Here is a 22,235-nt window from a genome sequence, read left to right as displayed (position 1 = left end):
TGTTAGAGATGACCAAAACGGGAGGGGAGCGAGTAAGAACACTCGACGCTCACACAAATTTGTGAGAATAAAAAACGGATATATTGCAGTTACAACTTAATTCTTGTTAGCGCACTTCAATAGGGCTCGCACTGTCTTACGCACGTCCGCTCAAATCGCTCGCGCACTACACACCCTGCGCTGCGCTTCCCGTCGCCAACGCTGATGAGTCGACGCGCCGCACTCGCGAAAAACAACCATCACAAACACAAACGTCATCCAGACGGCGCCGGGAACAGAGGAAAGAGGCACCGCAGGCAATGCGGTAGGCACTGGGACCGATCGGCGCACCGAGCCAAATTCACGTCATCACCACTCAAGTCAAGGAGGCGACTGCCGCCGCCTGGGCGGGAGTAGCGCCGACGTGGAATTGCGTCATAAGATCGCTTACAATACCAACTCGCCCAAATCACATCCTTCATTAAAAAAGTACCGTCGTGCGTTTTACGCATGCTCTGTTGTACGTATGCAAAAAAAAAAAAAAATGCGCGCACACGCATGCAAACGATCAAGAATTAGCGCTGGATTACCCCCGTGTTATCGCACCTAATGACCCCAAATGACATACGGCAACAATAGTCTAAAACCAATATTCTGGATAACCAAACTTTCGGCACGAAACCCCGCGCAATAGGTGAATGAGGCACTCAAACTACTGAACCACATTTCACTTCGAAGTGCTCTCAACGAGGGTTTGGAATGAAGCTGCTCTGGCAAGCAAAGAAAATACGCACTTTGACAAGCATGAAATAAATGACTTCGCAGGTCGCTATGATGCATATGGTAAAAAAAGAAAGGCCGCTCACCCAAGTCCGTCATTATTCCATGAACCAGGAACGTGACTCCAGTAGTCGCAACGAATAGCGCCGAGCGCGGAGCTGTCCGCCGAGCACACAACGACGTATAGCGTCGACAGTCACATTGAGGTTCGTTGCAGCTGCTGCGCAGCGTACCCCACAGGTCCCTGCTGCTTAGCGGCATTACCCCAAACAAACCACTTCAGGAACGCCACCAAAAGAAGGCGTGGTTCGCGAAAAGTTCCCAGTCTCGGTTCCAACGGTTCCAAGAACAAAGCAGCCTCCGCAACGCTGCAACGTCCGAGCCTTCCCGCCGTCCAGACTTGCCGGCGTGCAACGATGCCAAGTGTTTGAAATAGAAGCGCCGCTTTTCATTGGGTGAAGCGCCGGCCATCTGCGCATGCGCGTCTCACGCAAACTGGAGCGGCCGTCATGCCATATTTTGAGTAGTTCTTTGCCAATTACTCGTTTCTTATAGGCGCCGCTGTTCGTGCCGTGGGCGCATTACGTTTTGATTTGTGATATATATTTTCCACTAGAACTGATACATTGGAAGTGTATGAAGAGAGCCACATGAAGGGAAATCGAATCGCGCACTCGGCGGCCCGCAAGTGGTGGTGGTGGTGAAGAGCATTTATTTAGTAATTTACAGAGAGGTGCTCGGGGAGAGGCCACTAATGGGTCTCCCCCTTACAATACTAGGCGGAGTCCCTCATTCCGGGATCCCGTTGGTCGAGACCGCTACACAAGTCCGCCGAACCAGGGCCTGTTGGGCCGATAGTTCCTGGCAGCTGAGCAGGGCCGCCTCCCAGTCCTCTCGGGTAGGGGAAGGGGTGATTGGGGGGAGAGAAGGATTTTTTCTTCAAGCCCAAACCATGTGGAAGGTGTCGACCATCTCCCCACAGAATGAGCAGCGGCCGTCAAAAGAAGGATTAAAGTGCTTGAGAACCGCCGGGCACAGCAGGGTGTTTGTAATGAGCCTGAGGAGAATTCGTTCGCCAGCTTTACCCAGTCCTTTCATAAGAACTGGGTATCGCCGGTGTTCGGCACGATAGTGCTCAGTAATTTCTTTAAAAGAAAGGAGAGGGCTGGGATCTGGGTTAAGCTCCTCGCAAGGGACGCCTGGTGCCCGGTGAGTGAGTGCGCGGGCTGCCTCATGGGCGGCTTCGTTACCTGGCATGCCTTGGTGGCCGGGGACCCATATGATTGAGCGATGAGTTGGATCGCCGTCGCGAGTATTGCGGTGTAAAATTTCTTGAGCGAGTGGAGTGATCCAACCGAACTCAAAGTTACGACAGGCTCCGCGAGAGTCTGTTAGAATGAATTTAGAGTCGGGATGGGAGGCTGCGAGGGCGATCGCCACCTCCTCCGCATGCGTTGAGTTGGGTGCTCTGAACGAGAGGCCGTCCACCTGTTTTCCCTCGTGTATGACTGCAGCCGTGTACCATTCCCCCCTGGAGCGGTAGGGTCCTGCAATGTCGACGTAAAAGACGTGGTTTTTTGAGCCATAGTGGCGGTGCAGGGCATTCGCCCGCGCCTGGCGCCGGCCATTATGGTCCTCCTTGTTCATCTTAGTCGGAAGGGGTCGAACGTAGAGGGCGCTTCTCCACAGTTCTGGCACTCGAACCCGTTCCATGGTATGATCATGTCTGATATGTAACCGGTCCAAGAGGCGGCGACCGGACGCGGTCTGGGCGAGACGCGTGTATTGGTTAACGAGATGCGCCTCGCGGAGTTCTCGATAGGTGTTCACCACCCCCAACGCGAGGAGTCGCGCGTTGGAAGTGGATATCGGGAGGTCGAGGGCTCTCTTGAAAATTTTGCGGAGTACAACCTCCAAGTGATCTTCGTCATGTTTCCGTAAGCGGAGGTAAGGAGTCGAGTACAATACTCGACTAGTTACGAAGGCATGTGCGAGCCGCATCGCATCCTTACTTCGCAACCCTCCTCGCTTGTTGGAAACGCGGCGAACCATTCGGCCCACCTGGTCGCCGACTTTGCGGAGTTTGGCAAGAGTTGTGTCTGCCTTACGATGTTGATTAATGAAGAGACCGAGTATTCGTAGCTCCTTCGCTTCACGGATGGGGCCGCTTGCGAGAGAAAGCTGAACGGAGATTTTGCATTTCGGAGAAGATCGAATATGCACAAATTCAGACTTGGACGGGGAGCACTGGAGGCCGCAGTACGTGGCATAGTGGTCAACTATGCTCGCCGCTGCTTGCAGGCATTCCTCCATCTCTCCTATGTTTCCCGTAGTGGCCCAGATGGTGATGTCATCGGCGTACAGCGCATGCTGAACACCGCCGACAGCCGCCAGCTGTGCCGGGAGGTACATTATAGCAATGTTAAAGAGAAGCGGGGACAACACAGCGCCTTGTGGTGTGCCCCGCGTTCCCATCTCAAACGGGCCGTACTCGGTCTCTTGAATACGTATATAGGCCAAGCGGTCTGTTAAGAAATCTTTGATGTAATTGAATGTACGAGAGAGAGAGAGAAAAACTTTATCATGGCAAGTGTGTTTAGACCCCCCTTGGGTCCCTGGACCACCGCACGGTCCCACTCTACGTCGTAACGTTCATGCGGTGTTTGTCCATGACGTCGGCACCCCGAAGCACCGCAGCAAGCTGCGATGGCGGGTCCGGAGACGAGAGCACGACCTCCCAGTCCTCCCAACTTGATAACAGGACCACAGTTGGTCTCGCTAAGGTGCTTCAGTATGACGCCGTGTTTCACATTGTCAAACGCACCCTTGAGATCGAGTGCTAGGACTATTTTGTCGTTGTGTGGGTGTTCTATGGGTTCGAGAACCTCGTGATGAAGCTGTAAGAGGATGTCTTGTGCGGACTTACTGGGTCGGAAACCGAACATGGTGTCGGAAAAGGAGCTCTTGCTCTCGAGGTATTCTGAGAGGCGGTCACGGACCATCGTTTCCATCAGTTTTCCTACGCATGAAGTGAGGGAGATGGGCCGGAGGTTGTCTGTGTTTACCGGTTTCCCCGCCTTTGGGATAAAGGTTACCAATGATGTCTTCCAATCCGGGGGCAACGAAGTGTCCCCGGTCCAAATGGCGTTAATATATTCGAGTAGGGTTTCGTATGCCCGATCAGGAAGGTTCGCCAATAACTTGACTGTGACCTTATCCCTCCCGGGCGCCGTCCCCCTGCGTATTTTGGCAAGAGCCGCGCGAAGGTCGTGAAGCTGGAAAAGTTGATCCAGTTCCGGATTATCGCAGCCTGCATACGAATAATCCTGCCCGCGCGGGTCTTGATCCTGATTGAGGTATTGTGAGCGCAAGGTGTTCGCTAGCTGCTTCGTGTTTCCTTGAAAGTTGTGTATCGCGCGATTGATGTGTTTCTGTGTTTCCGAGCGTGTTTTTGTGGGGTCTATCAGAGTCCTGAAGAGCCGCCAAGTGTTGCGGCTGGACATATGTTTTGCTGCGCTGTTGCATCGATCTACCCAGTTAGTGTCTGCGAGCTGGGCAGCATACTCGGCAGCTTGCTGGGTGAGGTCAGAGATGCGAGCGCGGAGTTTACGGTTGTGTTTCTGCCGCCGCCATCGCTTAGTGAGGCTGCGGCGAGCTTCCCAGAGGTGCCTTAGGTGGTTATCCACGTCAGGTGCACGCTCCGTAAGCTGGATATGCTTTTCTTGTGAACGGAGTGTTTGCATGAGTCCGTGTGCCCAAGTGGAGTAGTCCTGTTCCATGAGAGAAGTTACTGGGAGGGCCTGGCGGAAAGTGTTCCAGTCGGGAAGTTTGCCTTGCGCAAGGGGGCGACGTAAGGGCCGAGTGTAAATGACAGTGTTCAATATGCAGTGGTCGCTACCGAGGGTGTCCTCGGTGTTGATCCACTCTGCGTGTTGGATGTGTTTCACGAGGGTAAGGTCGGGGCAGGTGTCCCGAGTGACGGAGTTCCCTACACGTGTTGGGTGGACCGGGTCGGTTAGAAGAGTGATGCCCAGCGTAGATATAAGTTCCGCCAACTTACGACCACGCGTCTCCTCCTTGTAATAACCCCACATGAGACAGGGCGCGTTAAAATCGCCCACTATCATGAGGGGGTCGCGACCCGCGATCCTTAGCGCTGCGCTAAAGATGTTAGAAAAAGTGATGTTTTTGAGTTTCGGGGGGCAGTAGATATTAAGTATGTGTGCGGGGCTATCTGTTCGCCGCAGGGGGAGGACAGAGACCATCACGTACGAATATTCCAGATTTAGGTCGAGATCAACCTCCTGCGCTGTGTAACCCTTATGGACTAGGATACAGGTGAACGGGTCTCGTTGAAAAGTGTTATAGCCCGTGAGCTTAACCGCATCTCCGGTTTCTTGCAACGCAAGGACTGCGGCGGAGTGTTCGAGGTTGTCAATGTACGCCCTTAAGTGGGCGCGTTTGGTTCTGTTTTTGAAACCCCGACAATTCCATTGCACAAGGGAAAAAACTTGCTGTCTTTGCGGGGGGCGGCGCCCTTTAGGGTGTTGGTTGGGAGGGGACGCAGCCATGTTGATTTGAAGGGAGACTGCCTTGGAGAGCCGGCACAGGTTCCGTCACCTGCGGCTGGATCGGTTCCGGCTCTTCCTTGAGTTCGGTTAGATCGATGGGGCGGTTGAATATTGATGGGCGGTTTGCGTCTTTGAGGGGCCCCATTCGGCGTAGAAGCCTGGGGTTTGACTCCAGCCACGTCTTAATATTGGCCGTCACGGTGGCCGTAACCGTGGCCGTGACCGACTTGAACAGGTTTTCTTGAATTTGGCCGAAATTTGACATCTGAGTCGCTAATGCGGCAAGGGCGTTTTCGAGGGCGGTGAAACGCGTGTCAGAGCTAGATGGTGTCGGGTCCACCGGCACTTGTTGCATCGGTTCCGGAGCTACCTGGGCAATAGGCGGGGAGGACCGAACCGTTTCTAGCGCATGAATTTTGGCCTGGAGTTGAGCATTTTGAGCCCGGAGAGTCTCGAGCTCACGGCGGAGGTCCGCAACCTCAGAGTTAAGGGGGGAGGGAGGAGGAGGAAGGGTTGGTGGGGAAGAAGGTAGGGGAATGCGGGGGGACGGAGGAGGCCCGTCTCGGCTGCCTACCTTTGGCTGTGATGTCTTCTTTGGTGTGCCAAGCGGACGGCCCTCGAGAGGCGGAAAATCCCCGTTCTGGAATACGGGTGCACCTGGATCACGTGACGACTTTTGGCCTGTTGATGGAGGGGACTTGGAGACACGCGCGGGCAACGCGCCCGCCGGTGGCGCTGGTCCGGATGTGCCTTGCACCAGCTTGCTGCCAGGCGGGGGAACTTTTGGAGTGTTGTCAGCTCCCGGGGGCACTGCACACTGACGTTGCTCTCGTTGACCGGTTGGGTTTCCCGGTCGTTGCAGCCGCCGGAATTTTGCCTTGCAGTCTTTCGAGCCCGTAAGGTGGCCGCCACCGCAGACGATGCAGGAAGGGGTGCACTCGTGGGTCTCCAAGTTGCCGTCTTCGAGGACTGCGACCGTTTGGCCGCAGTGTCCGCAGCGATTGCGTTGAGGATCCGGGCATAAGTCCACACGGTGGCCGATGGTGCCGCATCGGAAACACGCGGGAATAGTCCGCTTGTATTCGCGTACCAAGGTCACCACACTCTTATAGTGCACGTAACGTGGCACTTTATGCCCCACGAAGGTGAGCAGGGCAATCATCGACTTCCCCAGCTTGCGGATGAAGGCTATCTCTCCTCCGCGCCACTGGACTTTCGATTTCAGGGTGGTAGAAGTTTCCTGCTCATGGACGGTAATGATCCCCCTGCAGACTTCACCGTTGACTTTGGCATGACCGACCATCGGGATGGAGCCTTTGGAAGCTTTCAGAGTAAATTCACGAGCGAGCGCGTTCGCCACGTTCACGTCTTGAGTGGTGGCGATAACGATATTCTGGTCCCAGATGGGCCAGATACTAAGAGTGTCCACCGAGGAGGCATTAACATAGGCGGAGAGCAAAGCACCAAGCTCACCGTTCTGCAAAACCGTCTTCAGGGAGACCGTCATTCTGGGCTTGATGACGATCGTGAAGTCTTCTTTGCGGAGTCGAGGCATAGCGGCAGGCCGCCATTTCGTCGATCCCGCTGGTGGCGAGAGCTGATGGCTGGAACTTGAAGTATTTGGATGCACAGACGCAGGGGCACTCACGGAGGGTCCGTTCACTGCCGAGGTGTTCAGGCGCTGCTGGCGTTTGCGAAGTGCCACCAACGAAAAGAGGCCTTCATCCACGATCTCCTGCGTCGGAGTGGAGGTTTCAGGAGAAGACGGGGCTTCTGCGACAACTTCTGTGCATGCCATCGTCTCGGGATCGTACCCGCGGCGAGCGGAGCCCGCCATGGCGTCCGCGGAGAACGCTGGAGACTGGCTGCTTGGCTTTAGGCCTGGCTGGGGCTCCCACGGGATGAAGACATAAATGGGCCTAAAAGGCCCGAAAATTGGCCCACCCGGTCGAGAGCGATGTCTTCGGGTGCCGGGTGATGTTAACCGTCGAGTACAAGCAAAATTTTCGCGGTCGTAGGGAATTTTTCGATAATCCGGACGAAAATTGTCGGAGCCGAAATGAAGCGCGTCCGCCCGAGACGCGCAGCGCCGCTGATCTTCGCCCGCAAGTGCGGTTACGTCCGCTGTCGCCTTTCCATGCGCTCCCCTTCCATGTGTCTAGTTTTTACTACTAATTGCGGCCGTTGCTATCGCGTATCGGTTCGAGGAAGATGAGAAATAGGCTCTATCCGAGTCATCGAGAAATTACAGGGAATTTGAAATACTTGTTTATTAATAACGTTTATTCGCGCAATAAAATCGGTACAGAACATGCTTAGAGAAGTAGCACTTTGGGTTTCTTTGCAAAACTCATGGATATATGAATCGAACATTTAAGATGTGTTCTCATATACAGCCGCAAAATTCTGCATTTGCATTGCATTCGCAGCCTCCTTTGGTAAATGTGAAGGCAGATATCGGATAACCCGCGATTCAATGTGGCTGCGACCCAAAACAGCAGTATCGGGCTCATGCGATAGCTTACATTGACGTCTACCCCTTACGGTCGAACCGCAGCCCCATTGCATCCAAAAAGCACATTCCCACACATAAAGCAGCATACGTCCTCTATATGTGCATATCTCCTGGCTTGACGACGCATATAGGTTACCGTGCAGCGCAAAGGTTACATGGCAATTTTTTCATTGTAACCTTTGAAACGGTTGACTTTTGACCGTTGTAACCTTTGGGCTCCACAAAAATAAAGAAAACGTAATGAAAACATCAAAAAACATCAATTGTAACCTTTGTGACAAAAGTTACTCACGTCCAAAAGTTACGTTATAGGTTACTGTGTTTAGAGTGTAGGATAGAGATCCGGATAACAGCGGATTTCACCCCCGTCACGTGGCAGCTTTAGTGCAGTGCGTTTCTTTGTAAGGCTGATAGAAAACAGCCAAGTAAATGGCACCCAGGTGCAAACATTTTAGCATTCTCTTTCTGAATTCTCTCACCGGTTTCTGCATTGACCCTTTATGCCTGAAGCCTGTGCTTCCCGACCATTGGGCATAGCTAAGTACAAACTTAAGGTTTTTCAAACGAGCTGGAAGCCAGCCTCTACGCACCAAGGTGACATCGCTACATTCTCCGAATCGAGCACTATCCGCTTATCCCTCTATAGCCGCAATTCAGCTCCTGTTTCCAGGCAAAGGAAGGAGGTAAATTTTTCTACCGAGTCCACCTTATCAGCAAGGTGGCATTGCGGCGTTATCGGAAACTGTTTCCGCTCACTTGCAGCTGATATCGCTCGGTGCGGACCATGCCGTGTTCCATACTGTGGGGGAGGTTCCATGCTGTGCCTGTCCAAGGGTTGCTCCTAGCTCACGAACACAAAGCAAACACGTGCTTCGTATTTGTTCGAGAGGTGCACAGATAACGCGCCGGGGCCGCACCTCAACGGATCCGTATAGGCACGTGTGTGGTATACGCCAACGCGTTGTTATATTTTGCCGTGCTAGTAGCGTGTCCCACCAGGCATCGGGTCCAGGAGCGCCGCCGCATTGCCGAAGGAGGAAGGAAACGTGGGCCGGAGACGGGGAGTAGGGGAAGTGAAGGAAAAACTGTATTTACATAGTTACATGATTAATTACATTATTTACAAGCGCGGGACTGAGAATGGCTCTCAGTGGAAGGGGAACGTCTTCGTCAACCGTAGTCGACTGGAGCTAGCAGGCTTCTCTCGGCCACACTCACGGCCGAGTTAAATATCGTTCGGATTCCCCAGATCCCTGGCTGGGGAATAATGTTCGACGAGCACTGTCCAATCGGATGGACCGAAGGGGACGTTCTTGTTACCACCCACGGCTGGGCAGGTGCGGGCTTTTCCACTCTCTCGCAGCTGGGTCGATGAGAGGGGGAGATGCTGACTCATCCAGCCCTGCGGGAAAGGAATCTCCCGAAGTCTTCCAGCAGGTGAATGAACTTGCTTCCCCGCCAATTGCCCAGAACGCGAGTCGGGGACACAGAATTATTCAATTAACCGCCAGCGTGACCGGCGCCGGCACGTCGCCTCCGCTGTGGTCGCTCGGACAATACCTCCGGAGCGTCCCCGGCCTTCGCCGCTATAGTGGTCACCTCCGCTCAAGGAATTTCACTGGGGTTACTGGTGACAATGGCCCTTGACATTCCTGCTACACTAATCCGCTCAAGGAATTTCGCTGGGGTTACTGCTGACAATGGCCCTTGACATTCTTGCTACACTAATCCGCTGAGGCTCGGAGGGGCATTCCAAGCATCCCACTTCCCACCGCCGTCGCGAGGTTGTCGGCCTCGATGATTGTTCACGGTAGATGCTTGATCGGGCCCACGTGGTCAGAAGTACGGTCACAACAGCGTACAGAGCATGCAGCGTACGTACAGTCGAGCGCGATTTGAAGGTTATCGCGCGAGCGTCGACCAGCTTAGCACTCCAGGCGCCTGGCGGCCGGTTTTGGAACAAGAAAAATCATGATTTCGCACTCTTCTCTCCCTCGTTCGCTGTTCCGTACAACAATCATCACCCCCGCGACAAACCCATCGCCCTTTCTCTCTATTCCAAGCTTTCCATTTGTTGCGATAAAGTGTGGGCTTGGATACATCGTATCTTGGTCCAGATTCTTGGTCACCCATTCTTCCTGGCTCAGCAGCAACGACGTTACATAGGCTAGATACAGCATCGTAGCATCCAATTTCAGATAATACCGAAGAATACGTCGTGCGCACTACGATCACTGCCCGTTCGCAGAACCAAAAAAAAAAACTGATAGCCCAGCAGGGAGTGACGGCTGCTGAAGGAACAGCAAAAAGAGTGAGGGAAGCTGGCCTGATACCTCCCTCGCCTCGGCAGAGAATTCTGGGCCATGGCGCTGCTCATGTTCCCGGTCGACGCTCTGACGATAACCTTCAAATCGCGCTCGACTGTACGTGCGTATCTATAGGGGTTAGTCGAAGGGCGTCCTTGGTGCGCTATATCGGTGCGCCTCACGAACACGTATAGCTCCTGTTTGCGCGACACTGAGCTGCACAATTGTATAGGATTCGACATGTCCAGTACGAAGAGGAGCAAGCTTAAATAACATTTCCATCAGACGTACAGGCACAATGTCGGTGATCTGTTTCGAAGGTGTATTTAAGCTTGATGAGCGAGGGGTGGCATTAAACAAGAAATTTCTTGCGCTCATTTGTGCAACTTTAACGAGAGACCATTCAGGGTTCCGAGTCGCAGAAAAGCCGGTGTCGTCCTCGTTGACCGTGAGCGGAAAATCCACGAAAAAATTCCTAGTGAAGCAACTCATCACAACCTGCGCATGGGTTGTGAACAAACTGCCCGCCACGACAGGTGGAAGATAAAGTAATTATTCATTGCGAGGGGCTGTTCAGGAAGAGCAGTCTGGGTCACACAAGCCCCACCGGTGGCAACACCTGCCATTCTCAGGGCAGTGGCGCATCGCTTAACCGCTGCACCACTGCACCGGGATTGGTGTGAGGACTCCCAGGGATCTATGAATGTAAAGCGTACAGAATGGCCAATTTCGCATAAGTGGGCATTAACCCATTAACGCTGTCGTGTTATGCCCTTAAAGCGGAGCTAAATTGTCAACTCCATTTTTTTTATTATCATTATTATTCATTCTCCATGGAGGAATGCCCCTATAGCCCGTGCCCTGCATATACGGACCCATCCAAAAGTAGGCTATAAATCCATCCCTTGTCTCATTGGAATCTAGGCATGGAAGAAGAAAAGGGAAAGGGCAAGAAATGAGGGAGGAACAGGCTGACATCTACCACTGCAAAGGAAACCATTTCGTTGGGCTATTCCAAGAAGAAGGACTTAATGACTAAGTTACGTAAATAAAAGAGCAACGTCATGCAACCCGAAATGCGATTCGTGCGCAGAAGCTATGGGAAGAAATAACCTATAGCTGTGCACCCACCATATTCACGGGGTGTTCGTGGGGAGACTATATTCTCCAAAAATAGGCCTTTTGAGATAAAATTATTTCTCGTTCCCGGTTATGGTGGTGGCGGATGCCATGAAAGCATTTAGACTTTTAGTAAGTTAATTACGCAAAATTTGCTCGTGATCGTGTCAAAACGTTATCTGTCAGCCGTTTTGATTGTAATTTGGTAATTGCAGCGGTCCATCGCTGCATTCAGTTTCAAACCTTACACGTGCAAACTTTTTAATGCCCAACTGAGTTACATGAGTTTGGTTCATGATGGCCTGAGTTGCCTATGTGCCATAAAACCCAGCACATCGCAATTGAGTTACAGTCTTAGCAATTCTGCATTTCCGAACGTGTGTGAAACAGGCGTCCGGTGGTGAGGAGGAGGAGGAGGAGGAAAACTTTTATTTCTATTTACAGTGAGAGGTCGATGGGGCGAGCCGGAAGGGCCCGCCCCTTACAAACACTAGGAGGGATCCCTAGTCCGGGATCCCTGTAGCTTCCGCAGCGCCCCGGGCTCTAGCTACCAATGCCTGTTGGGCATGGAGTTCGGAGCAGCCGCGCAGGGCAGCTTCCCAGTCCTCTCGAGTGGGGTGGAGGTGGGGTGGGTAGGCAGGATTGGAAGGGCATGCCCACACCATGTGGTAGGTGTCAGAAAACTCCTCCTCACAGTGTGGGCACGCACCCGAGAAAGAAGAATTGAAGTGCTTAAGTATACTGCCGGGCACAGTACAGTATTGGTATAGAGGCGGAGAAGCCAGCGCTCCTCCACCCTGGTGAGGCCTTTACAGGGAGGGGGATAGAGACCATGAAAATTTTGATAAAGAGAGGTGATCTCTTTAAAGGTGATGGCCGGATTGAAATTGAATTCCGGATCAGGCTGCGGATGAGGCGACGCCCGGTGAGTAAGCGCGCGGGCGGCAGCGTCGGCTGCCTCGTTCCCCTCAAGACCCGCATGAGCCGGAGCCCACACGATGGTACGATGGGTCGGAAACCCTGTATATACGCATGCGTGGAGAATTTTGAAAGCACGGTCTGGAATATACCCTTGCTCAATATTGCGGCAGGCGCCCCTGGAGTCCGTAATAATGACTCGGGACTCTGGATCTGTGGCGGTCAGTGCAATGGCGATCTCTTCCGCAAATGTAATGTTTGGGGCACGGAAAGTAAGGCCCTGAACTGTAGTGTTTTGGTGGATGACGGCCGCCGTGTACCAACTCCCATGGTGTGGGCCGGCCGCATCCACATAGAAGACACCTGGCTTATGGCCATATTGTTGAGAAATAGCCTCCGCCCGCGCGAGACGGCGACCATCATGGGTGTCTGCAGTCATGTTCTTCGGAAGGGGTCGCACCTGGAGTGCAAAGCGCCAGGCTTCAGGGATGCGGACCCGTTCTTCTGTATGTGTTGCGTAGGATATGTGTAAGCGGGTCAGAAGGCGGCTCCCCGCAGGTGTTTTGCTTAGGCGCAAGTATTGATTGTTAAGATGAGCTTCTCGTAACTCCCCAAAGGTGTTGGCCATCCCCAGACCGAGGAGACGCTTGTTGGACGTAGTTATGGGGAGGTCGAGCGCTCTCTTATAAATCTTGCGGAGAACTACTTCTAAGGCATTCTCATCGCATTTGGGTAGGTGGAGGTAGGGAGCCGAATATAAAATCCGCCTGGTCACGAATGCATTGGCCAGCCGCAGGGCATCTTTGCATCGTAGTCCCCCCTTTTTATTGGACACCCGGCGGAGTATCCGACCCACCTGGTCCCCCACCTTACGTAGCTTGTTTAGGGTAGTGTCTATCTTGCGCCTATGATGAATGAAAAGCCCCAGTACCTGGATCTCCTCGTGTTCAGGTATCGGTCCGCTAAGTAGGGAAAGGGCAATTTTGGTTGTGCACTTTGAGTTGGGGCGTATGTGCACAAATTCCGATTTGCTCGGGGAGCATTCAAGACCACAGCGACGAGCGTATTCGTCCACAATAGCTGCCGCTTGTTGCAGGTTGGTCTCGATGTCTCCAACCGATTGTTGTGTTGCCCAGAGGGTGATGTCGTCCGCATACAGAGCGTGCTGCACACCGGCGACCTCTGCCAGCTGGGTAGGGAGCTTCATCATGGCCAGATTAAATAGTAATGGCGAGAGGACAGCTCCCTGTGGGGTCCCTCGTGTGCCAAGTTGATATGGGCCATATTCTGTGTCTTGCAGCGGGATATAGGATTGGCGATCTGTAAAGAATTGTTTGATATAATTGAAAGTATTGCGCCCACAGTCTGTTTGCGACAAGTGGGATAGGATGATCTCGTGGGTCACATTGTCGAAAGCCCCCCGCAGGTCAAGTGCGACGACTACTTTATCATTGCTGGGGTGCTCGACGGGTTCGAGAATCTCCTTGTGAAGTTGCAACAGGACATCTTGTGCGGACCGGTGTGGGCGGAAACCGTACATGGTGTCTGCGAAAATGTTTTGCTGTTCCAGGAAAGCCGACAATCTGTCGCGGACCATAGTCTCCATCAGCTTTCCCACACACGAAGTGAGGGAGATGGGCCGGAGATTGTCGGTGTTAATGGCTTTACCTGGCTTGGGAATGAAAGTTACTAGTGCCGTTTTCCAATCTATGGGGAGTGGTGTGCTTCCAATCCAGATAGTGTTGAAATAATCGAGGAGAGTTTCGTAGGCAGGATCTGGGAGGTTGGCAAGAAGCTTTACCGTCACCTTGTCCCGGCCTGGTGCTGTACCTCGCTTCATTTTAGCCAGCTAGGGCCGCTTTTAGGTCATGGAGCTGGAACGGTTGATCTAAATCCGCGTTCTCGGAACCTGCATACGAGTACGCCTGACCACGGGGATCCTGGTGTATACTCAAATATTTGTCGCGGAGCACATCGGCCAGTTTGGCCGTGTCTCCAGTGAAGTTATGTATAGCCCTTTGAAGCTGTTTTTGTGTCTCAGTACGGGTTTGTGCCGGATCAATAAGGGCGCGGAAGAGGCGCCACGTACTCCGACTCGACATTTGCCGAGCTGCAGTGTTGCATCGGTGCACCCAATTGGAGTCGGCGAGTTGGGCCGCGTATTGTGCCGCCTGTTGGGTGATATCCGCGATGCGAATTTTGAGTTTCCGATTGTGTTTTTGACGACGCCAGCGGCGGACTAGGCTGTGTCGTGCCTCCCAGAGGTGGAGGAGGTGGTTATCCACCGCCGGGCTCGCCTCTGAGAGTTGAACATTTTGCTCGACTGATTTCAAGTGGGATACTAGGTGTTGGGACCACGTTGAGTATCCTTGGTCCATTATCGATTGAGGATTGGTGTAGCTGCTCGATCCTAAATTTGGTCCAGTCGGGTAGTTTTGCATTGGCCTGTGGTCTTGTGAGTGGCTTGGTATGGATTGTAGTGGTAATTATGCAGTGGTCGCTACCGAGGGATTCCTCGGTGTTCCTCCAATCTGCATAGCGAATATTTTTCGTAAAGGTGAGGTCCAGACACGTATCGCGTGTAACGGAGTTACCTATACGAGTGGGTTGCGCGGGATCCGTGTGAAGAGTAAGGCCCAGTGTGGAAACAAGCTCCGCCAACTTGCGTCCGCGTTTCTCTTCACGTGTGTACCCCCATAAGGTGCTGGGAGCATTAAAGTCCCCAACGATTATGAGGGGATCCCGATTCGCGACCTTCAAAGCTCGGCTGAAGACATCTGCGAATGTAACATTTGGTAGCTTTGGGGGACAGTAAATGTTAAGTATGTGCAATGGGGGGTCCTGTTTGCGTAGCGGAAGGATCGTCACCATTACGTAGGAGAAACTAGCGCTAAGATCCAGGTCAACCTGGGAGGCCGTGTAATTTTTATGTACGCAGAGGCAGCTCTGCGCATCCTGCTGGTACACCGTGTAACTGGCAAGGGTGGCGCCATTTCCTGGCTCCTGAAGGGCCACCACAGCAGGTAATTCTGGGAAAGTTGTAAGGAAAAGGCGTAGATCGGCTCGCTTTGTGCGTGCCTTGAATCCGGTGGTGAGGAGCGCGAATATACATGTGCCCGAGCGGAGTGCTTATCGGTTCCGACGACTGCGCCGTTTCCCGCTGATGGAGGCTCGCCGCGTATCTGTTTGCCACTTATCGGTTCGCGCTAGCCCCGACTGTCGCCCTTTTTCTGGCCGACTGACGGCGAAGAGCGCACTTTGTCGCCTGGTTGACTGTGTGCCGCTTAGACGCATACGACTTCATAGTACACCTACAGGACTTTTCTTCCAGACTTAAAAGGTGGGAGCTCAGTCAGACGTTGACTCACGTTTACAAGATGAGTTGAGACACAAAAATAAAACGCTACTAGTTCGTAGAGCACGCATTTATTTTTTTCCAAGCACCCACGGCCCTGCTGAAGCAAGTCAATAGCTATCGGGGTCTGCTACCAGGCACAGGGTCGCGTATCACGCAACACGAAGTGCACGGGGCACAAAGACGCTGGTAAATTGGTATTTCGTTGCTCGTTAAGGAACCCAAGCTGGTCTAAGTTAACCCTGATCCTTCCTCAACGTCGTCTTCAAAGTAAAAATGAAGAGATTAAATCGTTCTGGATGATCTGCAAACGCATCACATGTAAGGTTCCTCGAAAGCCGAAATGAGCCAACCGCTCTATCAGCAAGGTGGCATAGTTGTGCCTTGTGCGATGTCAGTGCACGTTAAGGAACCCCAGGTTGTCTAAACTTCCGGAGCCCTTCACTACGGCGCCCCTCATAGCCTGAGTCGCGTTGGGACGTTAAACCCTAATGAACCAATAAAAATGGAGAATCACCCTTTGGGCGAGGGTATGGCGCTGTGACGTTCCGTGCGTGAGCTACCAGGGCCCATATCTTCGGCGGAATCTTCTCTGTGCTCAACCGTCCTACTCCCTTGTCTCCCCTTAAACGGTCCGCGTTCGGCGGCGCCGCGTTGACGGAGCCCCCAGCGGCGGCAAGCCAGTGAAGGGGTACAATGGTACAAAGGCGCCGGCGGGAGGGAAAGCCAGCCCAATTAGGCTGCCTGGCCGTACAAGGACACAGGAGAGGCTGACAACCCGACAAGAGAAGAAAGCTGCCGGCGGGAGACAAACGACATTCCAACGAGGGAGGTCGGGGGTGCCGCGGCGCCGCCGTGGAAAGGAGGAAGAAAGAAACAATCCAGCCGGGGAGACAGGAGATCGGGCGTGGCCGGCGGAGCAGATATAGCTGGCGAGTGCGGACGAAAGGCACGCTCAGGACGAGATCGGACAAAAAAAGGGTCCTTCAGCGCCGAACCCGGACGGCGCGCAGCTTCTGCCAGCAACCGACGGATCGCAACTCCGGAGGCCCTCCATCGCCCCCATGACGGCGTCGCCACGTAAGCTCGGGCACCCCAGCCTCTGATGTACAATGTATAATTATTGATTACATCATTTTGTTTAAACTGAGACATACGGTGTCTTCTTGCCTTTCCGTCCCGTGTGGACCTGCGCATTATGTGGGGTCGTCACATGTTTCAGAACACATACTATAGTATACGTACAGGAGACACTCACAAACGCACATATCTGCGTGGCAATCGTCCGTAAAGTCCCGCCGAAGTTCGTCGTCAGTGCACATCTTAGCATACGCAAGGCTATGCCCTCTCCACCAGCGTCGAGCAGAAACGACTCCGACCACGGCCGGTCTCAACGCGCTCGCGAGAGACGTCATGGGCTGACGCAATCCCCCTGGCGTTGCGCCGGCGAGCGGTGGTGGAGAGGGCAGCCACACACAAGGCTAATCACTCTCCGGGGCAAAAATGCGCCGAATTTTGTGACAATGGCAAATATAAAAAAAACTATTTTATATTCCTTAAACATTGTGTCTGTTGCGCATTACTTGAATATTCCGAATAACTGAATACATGTTGCATATCACTGATGGTAGACACAGTATCTAGTGAAGCTGTCACGAAATTCGGCACATGTTTAGGAAGCCAGATAAGTGTTCTCGTACGCCGTGGAACGATCGAAAACATTCGAGTGAAATCCATTCACGATCCATGGAGAGCGCGTGACCTTGCGAGCGTTGAGTGATTCTGTCCTTAGCTCGGAAGCGAGGGCGCGCGGTCGGTGAAAAATGACTTCGAACATTTTGGAATCTGTCTGTCCGCCTGGCTAATGGAGAAGCATGCCCGGCGACAGGGTGAGGGATTGTTTGTCCTGTCGACGTTACTGTATGTGCGTGCCTGCTTTCGAGTAATAAATACAGAACGTTTAGCGTCGTCATTCAGCCTGTGCCGTAGTTTAACGTCAAAGGAGGGCTCCCGCACGACTCCCGGGTCAACGCCACCACTGACGTCTGTAACGAAGGACCAGCGAGGGTGCGCACGCCAGTCTTCGGGACGGCCACATCTTGATCCTCCGGTCGTTGGACTAACGCAGCGCCCAGTGGCCAAAGTGTGTTTCTTTTGTTTGCCTGTCTCGTGTATTAACGCTTCCGTTCTGCTCATAAATCCGGCGTCATTGATACGGTCCACCTTCCACCTAGGTCACGTGACCATGTGACGTCATCGCAACCTTCCCATCGTTGCAGGTGGCATTCAGAAGGGTGGGGCAAACTAAAGGAGTGAAAAATAATAGCCCCTGCCTGAATCGCGTATACGTACAACAGGCTTAAACCAACTATAAAATAAAAGAGCCCAAAGGCAACTGTAAGTTTTGCCACTAGAAGGTTGAAAAATAAAATTAAAGGTGAAGGGGGGGGGGGGGGGGGGAGCTACTGTAGCGACCCACAGCCGAAGAGCAGGTCCGGGGAGACTCCCCTGGGAGGTAGCGCTAAGGACGGGCAATAAGGGTGGACTGTATGGTTGTCAGGAAACGGGTTATGTAAATTCGGAATGGAATGGGGACACCCAGTTTTCTGCTCTGATCCTTCGAATTTTTCCTGATTCTATTACTGGAGTTCAGTAACTCACACATATCTCGGTGGACACCCGAACCCCGCCGAGTGTCCACCGAGATATGTGCGCAGCGGTCTATCCGTGCATCCAATTTCAATTATAAGATGTGACAATTATTAATTGTCATCGGCATTACGGCGCTAGAAGTTTCGCATCTCCCGAGGTATGAAGCAAGCCCTCGGCGGCCGAGGAGTGCGCATAGCAACAGCCGCGTGGAACGCTTATCACTTCTGACGTTTCCGACGATTGCGCTACGCCGGCTGCGCTTCGTGTCGGGCCTTATTTCGGAGTATGGCATGGCGGTTTGTCGTGTGGGTGCTTATCGCTTATCGGCTTGCGCTAGCGTCGAAGTCCGTCCCGTCTCTAGCCGCTGGCTGTGAAGAGAGAATGATGGTCGCAAAAACCAAGAGCAACTCATTCACTGAGCGCACATTTAGTTTTTTTTTTTTTTGTCCAACCATACCTAGGCTCCGCAGCGGCTCAGTAGATATCAGCATTCAGCTAGTGCATTAGGTCACGACTCGCGAGTTCTTATTAATAAAGTCGTGTATTGGTTTGTGGTTTATGGGGTTTAATGTTCCAAACCGACTGAGGCTATGAGAGGCGCTGTAGTGAAGGGCTCCGAAAATTTCTACCACCTGGCGTTCTTGAACATGCACTGACATCGCACAGAACGCGGGCCTCTAGAATTTCGCCTCCATCGAAATTCGACCGCCGAGGCCGGGATCGAACCCGCGTCTTTCGGGTCACCAGCCGAGCGCCATAACCACTCAGCCTTTCCGCAGCCTGATGCATGCGGTTTATGGTTTATGGTTTATGGGGTTTAACGTCCCAAAGCGACTAAGGCTATGAGAGACGCCGTAGTGGAGGGCTCCGGAAATTTCGACCATCTGGGGTTCTTTAACGTGCACTGACATCGCACAGTACACGGGCCTCTAGAATTCACGGCATAAAAGAAAGCCTAAGTGTATTGATGTTTTTCTGTATGTTAAAGAAAACCGGGTCGTATTTGACCTATAGAGCATTTTACAACCACTTCCTGGAATAACGAACAAAGTTTTGGCATTTGGTTGGTTGGCATTTGGTTTGTACAGAAGCCTCCCAGGAGAAATTTTAGAACGCGTACGCATGTACTGTACTACAGATGGATGGCATATAGTCGCGCATATCGCACTCGGCGAGAGTGTGACGCCTCACTGTCGTGCCTAGCAAGCAGGTTGTTCGTGTTCGAGAGGTGCACCGATAACGCGCCCCTGTCGCATTTCGACGTATATGCCCTTATACGGTATGCCCTAAGCGCGGACATTTAGGACGTACAGCGTACGTGTGCACTCTCAAAAGTTCGTACAAAGGCTGCCCATAGCGACAGCGAGGCGTCGCGCTATCGTCGGATGCAATACGTGGCGAGAGGGCGTCGATATTTCTACGCGTTGTGTAAGTTCACTTGCGAGACTGCCATCGTGTGTTGAAATCCGACTCAGGTCCACTGAAAGGCACGTTATAGTTGACGGCGGTCAAGCTCATTGAAGGATTTTGGAAGAAGAGGGCCCGCGGGAACTATTCTCACATGTGGAATATTTTTTTCCCATTTTTGTAAAAATTTGCATATAAATCCGCACCAATTCTATTTGCAATCAAGGCAACAAGCAGCAGAAACGGGAGAACTCTGGCAAGTTTGGTTTGGTTTGGTTTATGGGGTTTAACGTCCCAAAGCGACTGAGGCTATGAGAGACGCCGTAGTGGAGGGCTCCGGAAATTTCGACCACCTGGGGTTCTTTAACGTGCACTGACATCGCACAGTACACGGGCGTCTAAAATTTCTCCTCCAAAGAAATTCTCTGACAAGTGTTACCGCCCAAGCAGTAAATGTAATCGGTCCAATATCGGACCAAAGGCAGTCGATTACATGGATCGATTACATGTGCTTCTTGGAGACGCAGTGTCACAGAAACAGTGTCAGATGTTGTCAGAAAAACAAAAGAGCTATTTTTGCAAATATTGGTGTCAAGAATAAAATGTGAAATCGTTTATTGGTTTATTGGGGTTTAACGTCCCGAAGCAATTCAGGCTATGAAGGACGCCGTAACGAAGGGCTCCGGAAATTTCGACCACCTGGGGTTCTTTAACGTGCACTGACATCGCGCAGCACACGGGCCTCTAGAATTTCGCTTTCATCGCAATTCCGCCGCCGAAGCCGGGATCGAACCCGCGTCTTTCGGGTGAGCAGCCGAGCGCAGTAACCACTGAGCTACCGCGGCGGGTTAAAATGTGACGTAATGGGGGTGAAATCCGCTGTTATCCGGATCTCTATCCCATACAGGGCTCTGCGACCCGCCGCGGTGGCTCAGTGGTGAGGCACCCGTTTACCGAGCCGGAGTACCCGGGTTCGAACCCGACCGCGGCGGCCGCATGTCGATGGAGGCGAAACGCAAGAGGCGCCCGTGTGTTGTGCGGTGTCACTGCACGTTAAAGATCAACAGGTGGTAGAAATTATTCCGGAGACCTCCACTACGGCACCTCTTTCTTCTCTCTTTCTTCTTTCTCTCCCACCTTTCTCCATTCCCTTACGGCGCGGTTCAGGTGTCCGCCGAGATATGTCAGACAGATACTGCGCCATTTCCTTTCCTCAAAAACCAACTTACCAATTTACCAATTTTTACAGGGCTGTGCGTGTATATACACTGGACGAGAAATATATGGGCCAATAGCTGTCACACATATGGCAGCTTTTGTATTCCACAGGCTTTATGAATTTTAAGGCTGGCAAACGCTACCCTTGTGTAAAGTGAATGGCACCTACAACTTCCAAAATGTGAAATCAGAAGTTGTAGGTGATCTTGAAGAACAGCTGGCTGAAATGTTTGCCCGAAGGTGCCATTTATTTTACACAAGGGTAACATTTGCCAGCCTTAAAATATATAAAGCCTGCGGAATACAAAAGCTGCCATATATGTGACAGCTGTTGGCACATATGTCTCGTCCAGTGTATATACGCGCACAGCCCTGTATAGGATAGAGATCCGGATAACAGCGGATTTCACCCCCATCACGTGGCAGCTTTAGTGCAGTGCGTTTCTTTGTAAGGCTGATAGAAAACAGCCAAGTAAATGGCACCCAGGTGCAAACATTTTAGCATTCTCTTTCTGAATTCGCTCACCGATTTCAGCATTGACACTTTATGCCTGAAGCCTGTACTTCCCGACCATTGGGCATAGCTAAGTACAAATTTAAGGTTTTTCAAACGAGCTGGAAGCTGCAGCCTCTACGCACCAAGGTGACATCGCGACATTCTCCGAATCGAGCACTATCCGCTTATCCCTCTACAGCCGCAATTCAGCTCCTGTTTCCAGGCAAAGGAAGGAGGCAAATTTTTCTACCGAGTCCACCTTATCAGCAAGGTGGCATTGCGGCATTATCGGAAACTATGTCCGCTCACTCGGAGCCGATATCGCTCCCTGCGGACCATCCCCGTGTTTCATACTGTGGGGGAGGTTCCATGCTGTGCCTGTCCAAGGGTTGCTCCTAGCTCACGAACACGAAGCAAACACGTGCTTCGTACTTGTTCGAGAGGTGCACAGATAACGCGCCGGGGCCGCACCTCAACGGATCCGCATAGGCACGTGTGTGGTATACGCCAACGCGTATAGAGCATGCAGCGTACGTGCGTATCTATAGGGGTTAGTCGAAGGGCGACCTTGCCGCGCTATATCGGCGCACCTCACGAACACGTATAGTTCCTGTTTGCGCGACACTGAGCTGCACAATTGTAGGATTCGATATGTCCAGTACGAAGTGGAGCAAGCTTAAATAACATTTCCATCAGACGTACAGGCACAATGTCGGTGATCTATTTCGAAGGTGTATTTAAGCTTGATGAGCGAGGGGTGGCATTAAACAAGAAATGTATACCGTCCTGTGGTGAGGAGCGCGAATATACATGTGCCCGAGCGGAGTGCTTATCGGTTCCGACGACTGCGCCGTTTCCCGCTGATGGAGGCTCGCCGCGTATCTGTTTGCCACTTATCGGTTCGCGCTAGCCCCGACTG

At 52.5% G+C, this 22,235-nt stretch overlaps 2 protein-coding genes across 2 annotated transcripts in view; both read right to left on the bottom strand.

Moving 5' to 3' along the window:
• The window catches only part of LOC149359885 (glutaredoxin-3-like), an 82,948-nt gene that overhangs the window by 38,825 nt on the left and 21,888 nt on the right, over positions 1 to 22,235 (bottom strand). The window lies entirely within an intron of this gene.
• On the bottom strand, positions 4,555 to 6,542 carry LOC149359887 (uncharacterized). Its single transcript, XM_089569157.1, has 2 exons — positions 5,905 to 6,542; positions 4,555 to 5,700 (listed from the first exon to the last, which is right to left on the bottom strand). The coding sequence occupies exons 1-2, from the start codon at positions 6,490 to 6,492 to the stop codon at positions 5,299 to 5,301; spliced, it is 990 nt and encodes a 329-aa protein (XP_089425283.1). The 5' UTR covers positions 6,493 to 6,542; the 3' UTR covers positions 4,555 to 5,298.

Source organism: Amblyomma mixtum, chromosome 2 (genome assembly GCF_055824585.1).
Source record: "Amblyomma mixtum isolate Tamu chromosome 2, ASM5582458v1, whole genome shotgun sequence".
NCBI lineage: Eukaryota > Metazoa > Arthropoda > Arachnida > Ixodida > Ixodidae > Amblyomma > Amblyomma mixtum.
This window is presented reverse-complemented; position numbering and strand designations above follow the sequence as displayed.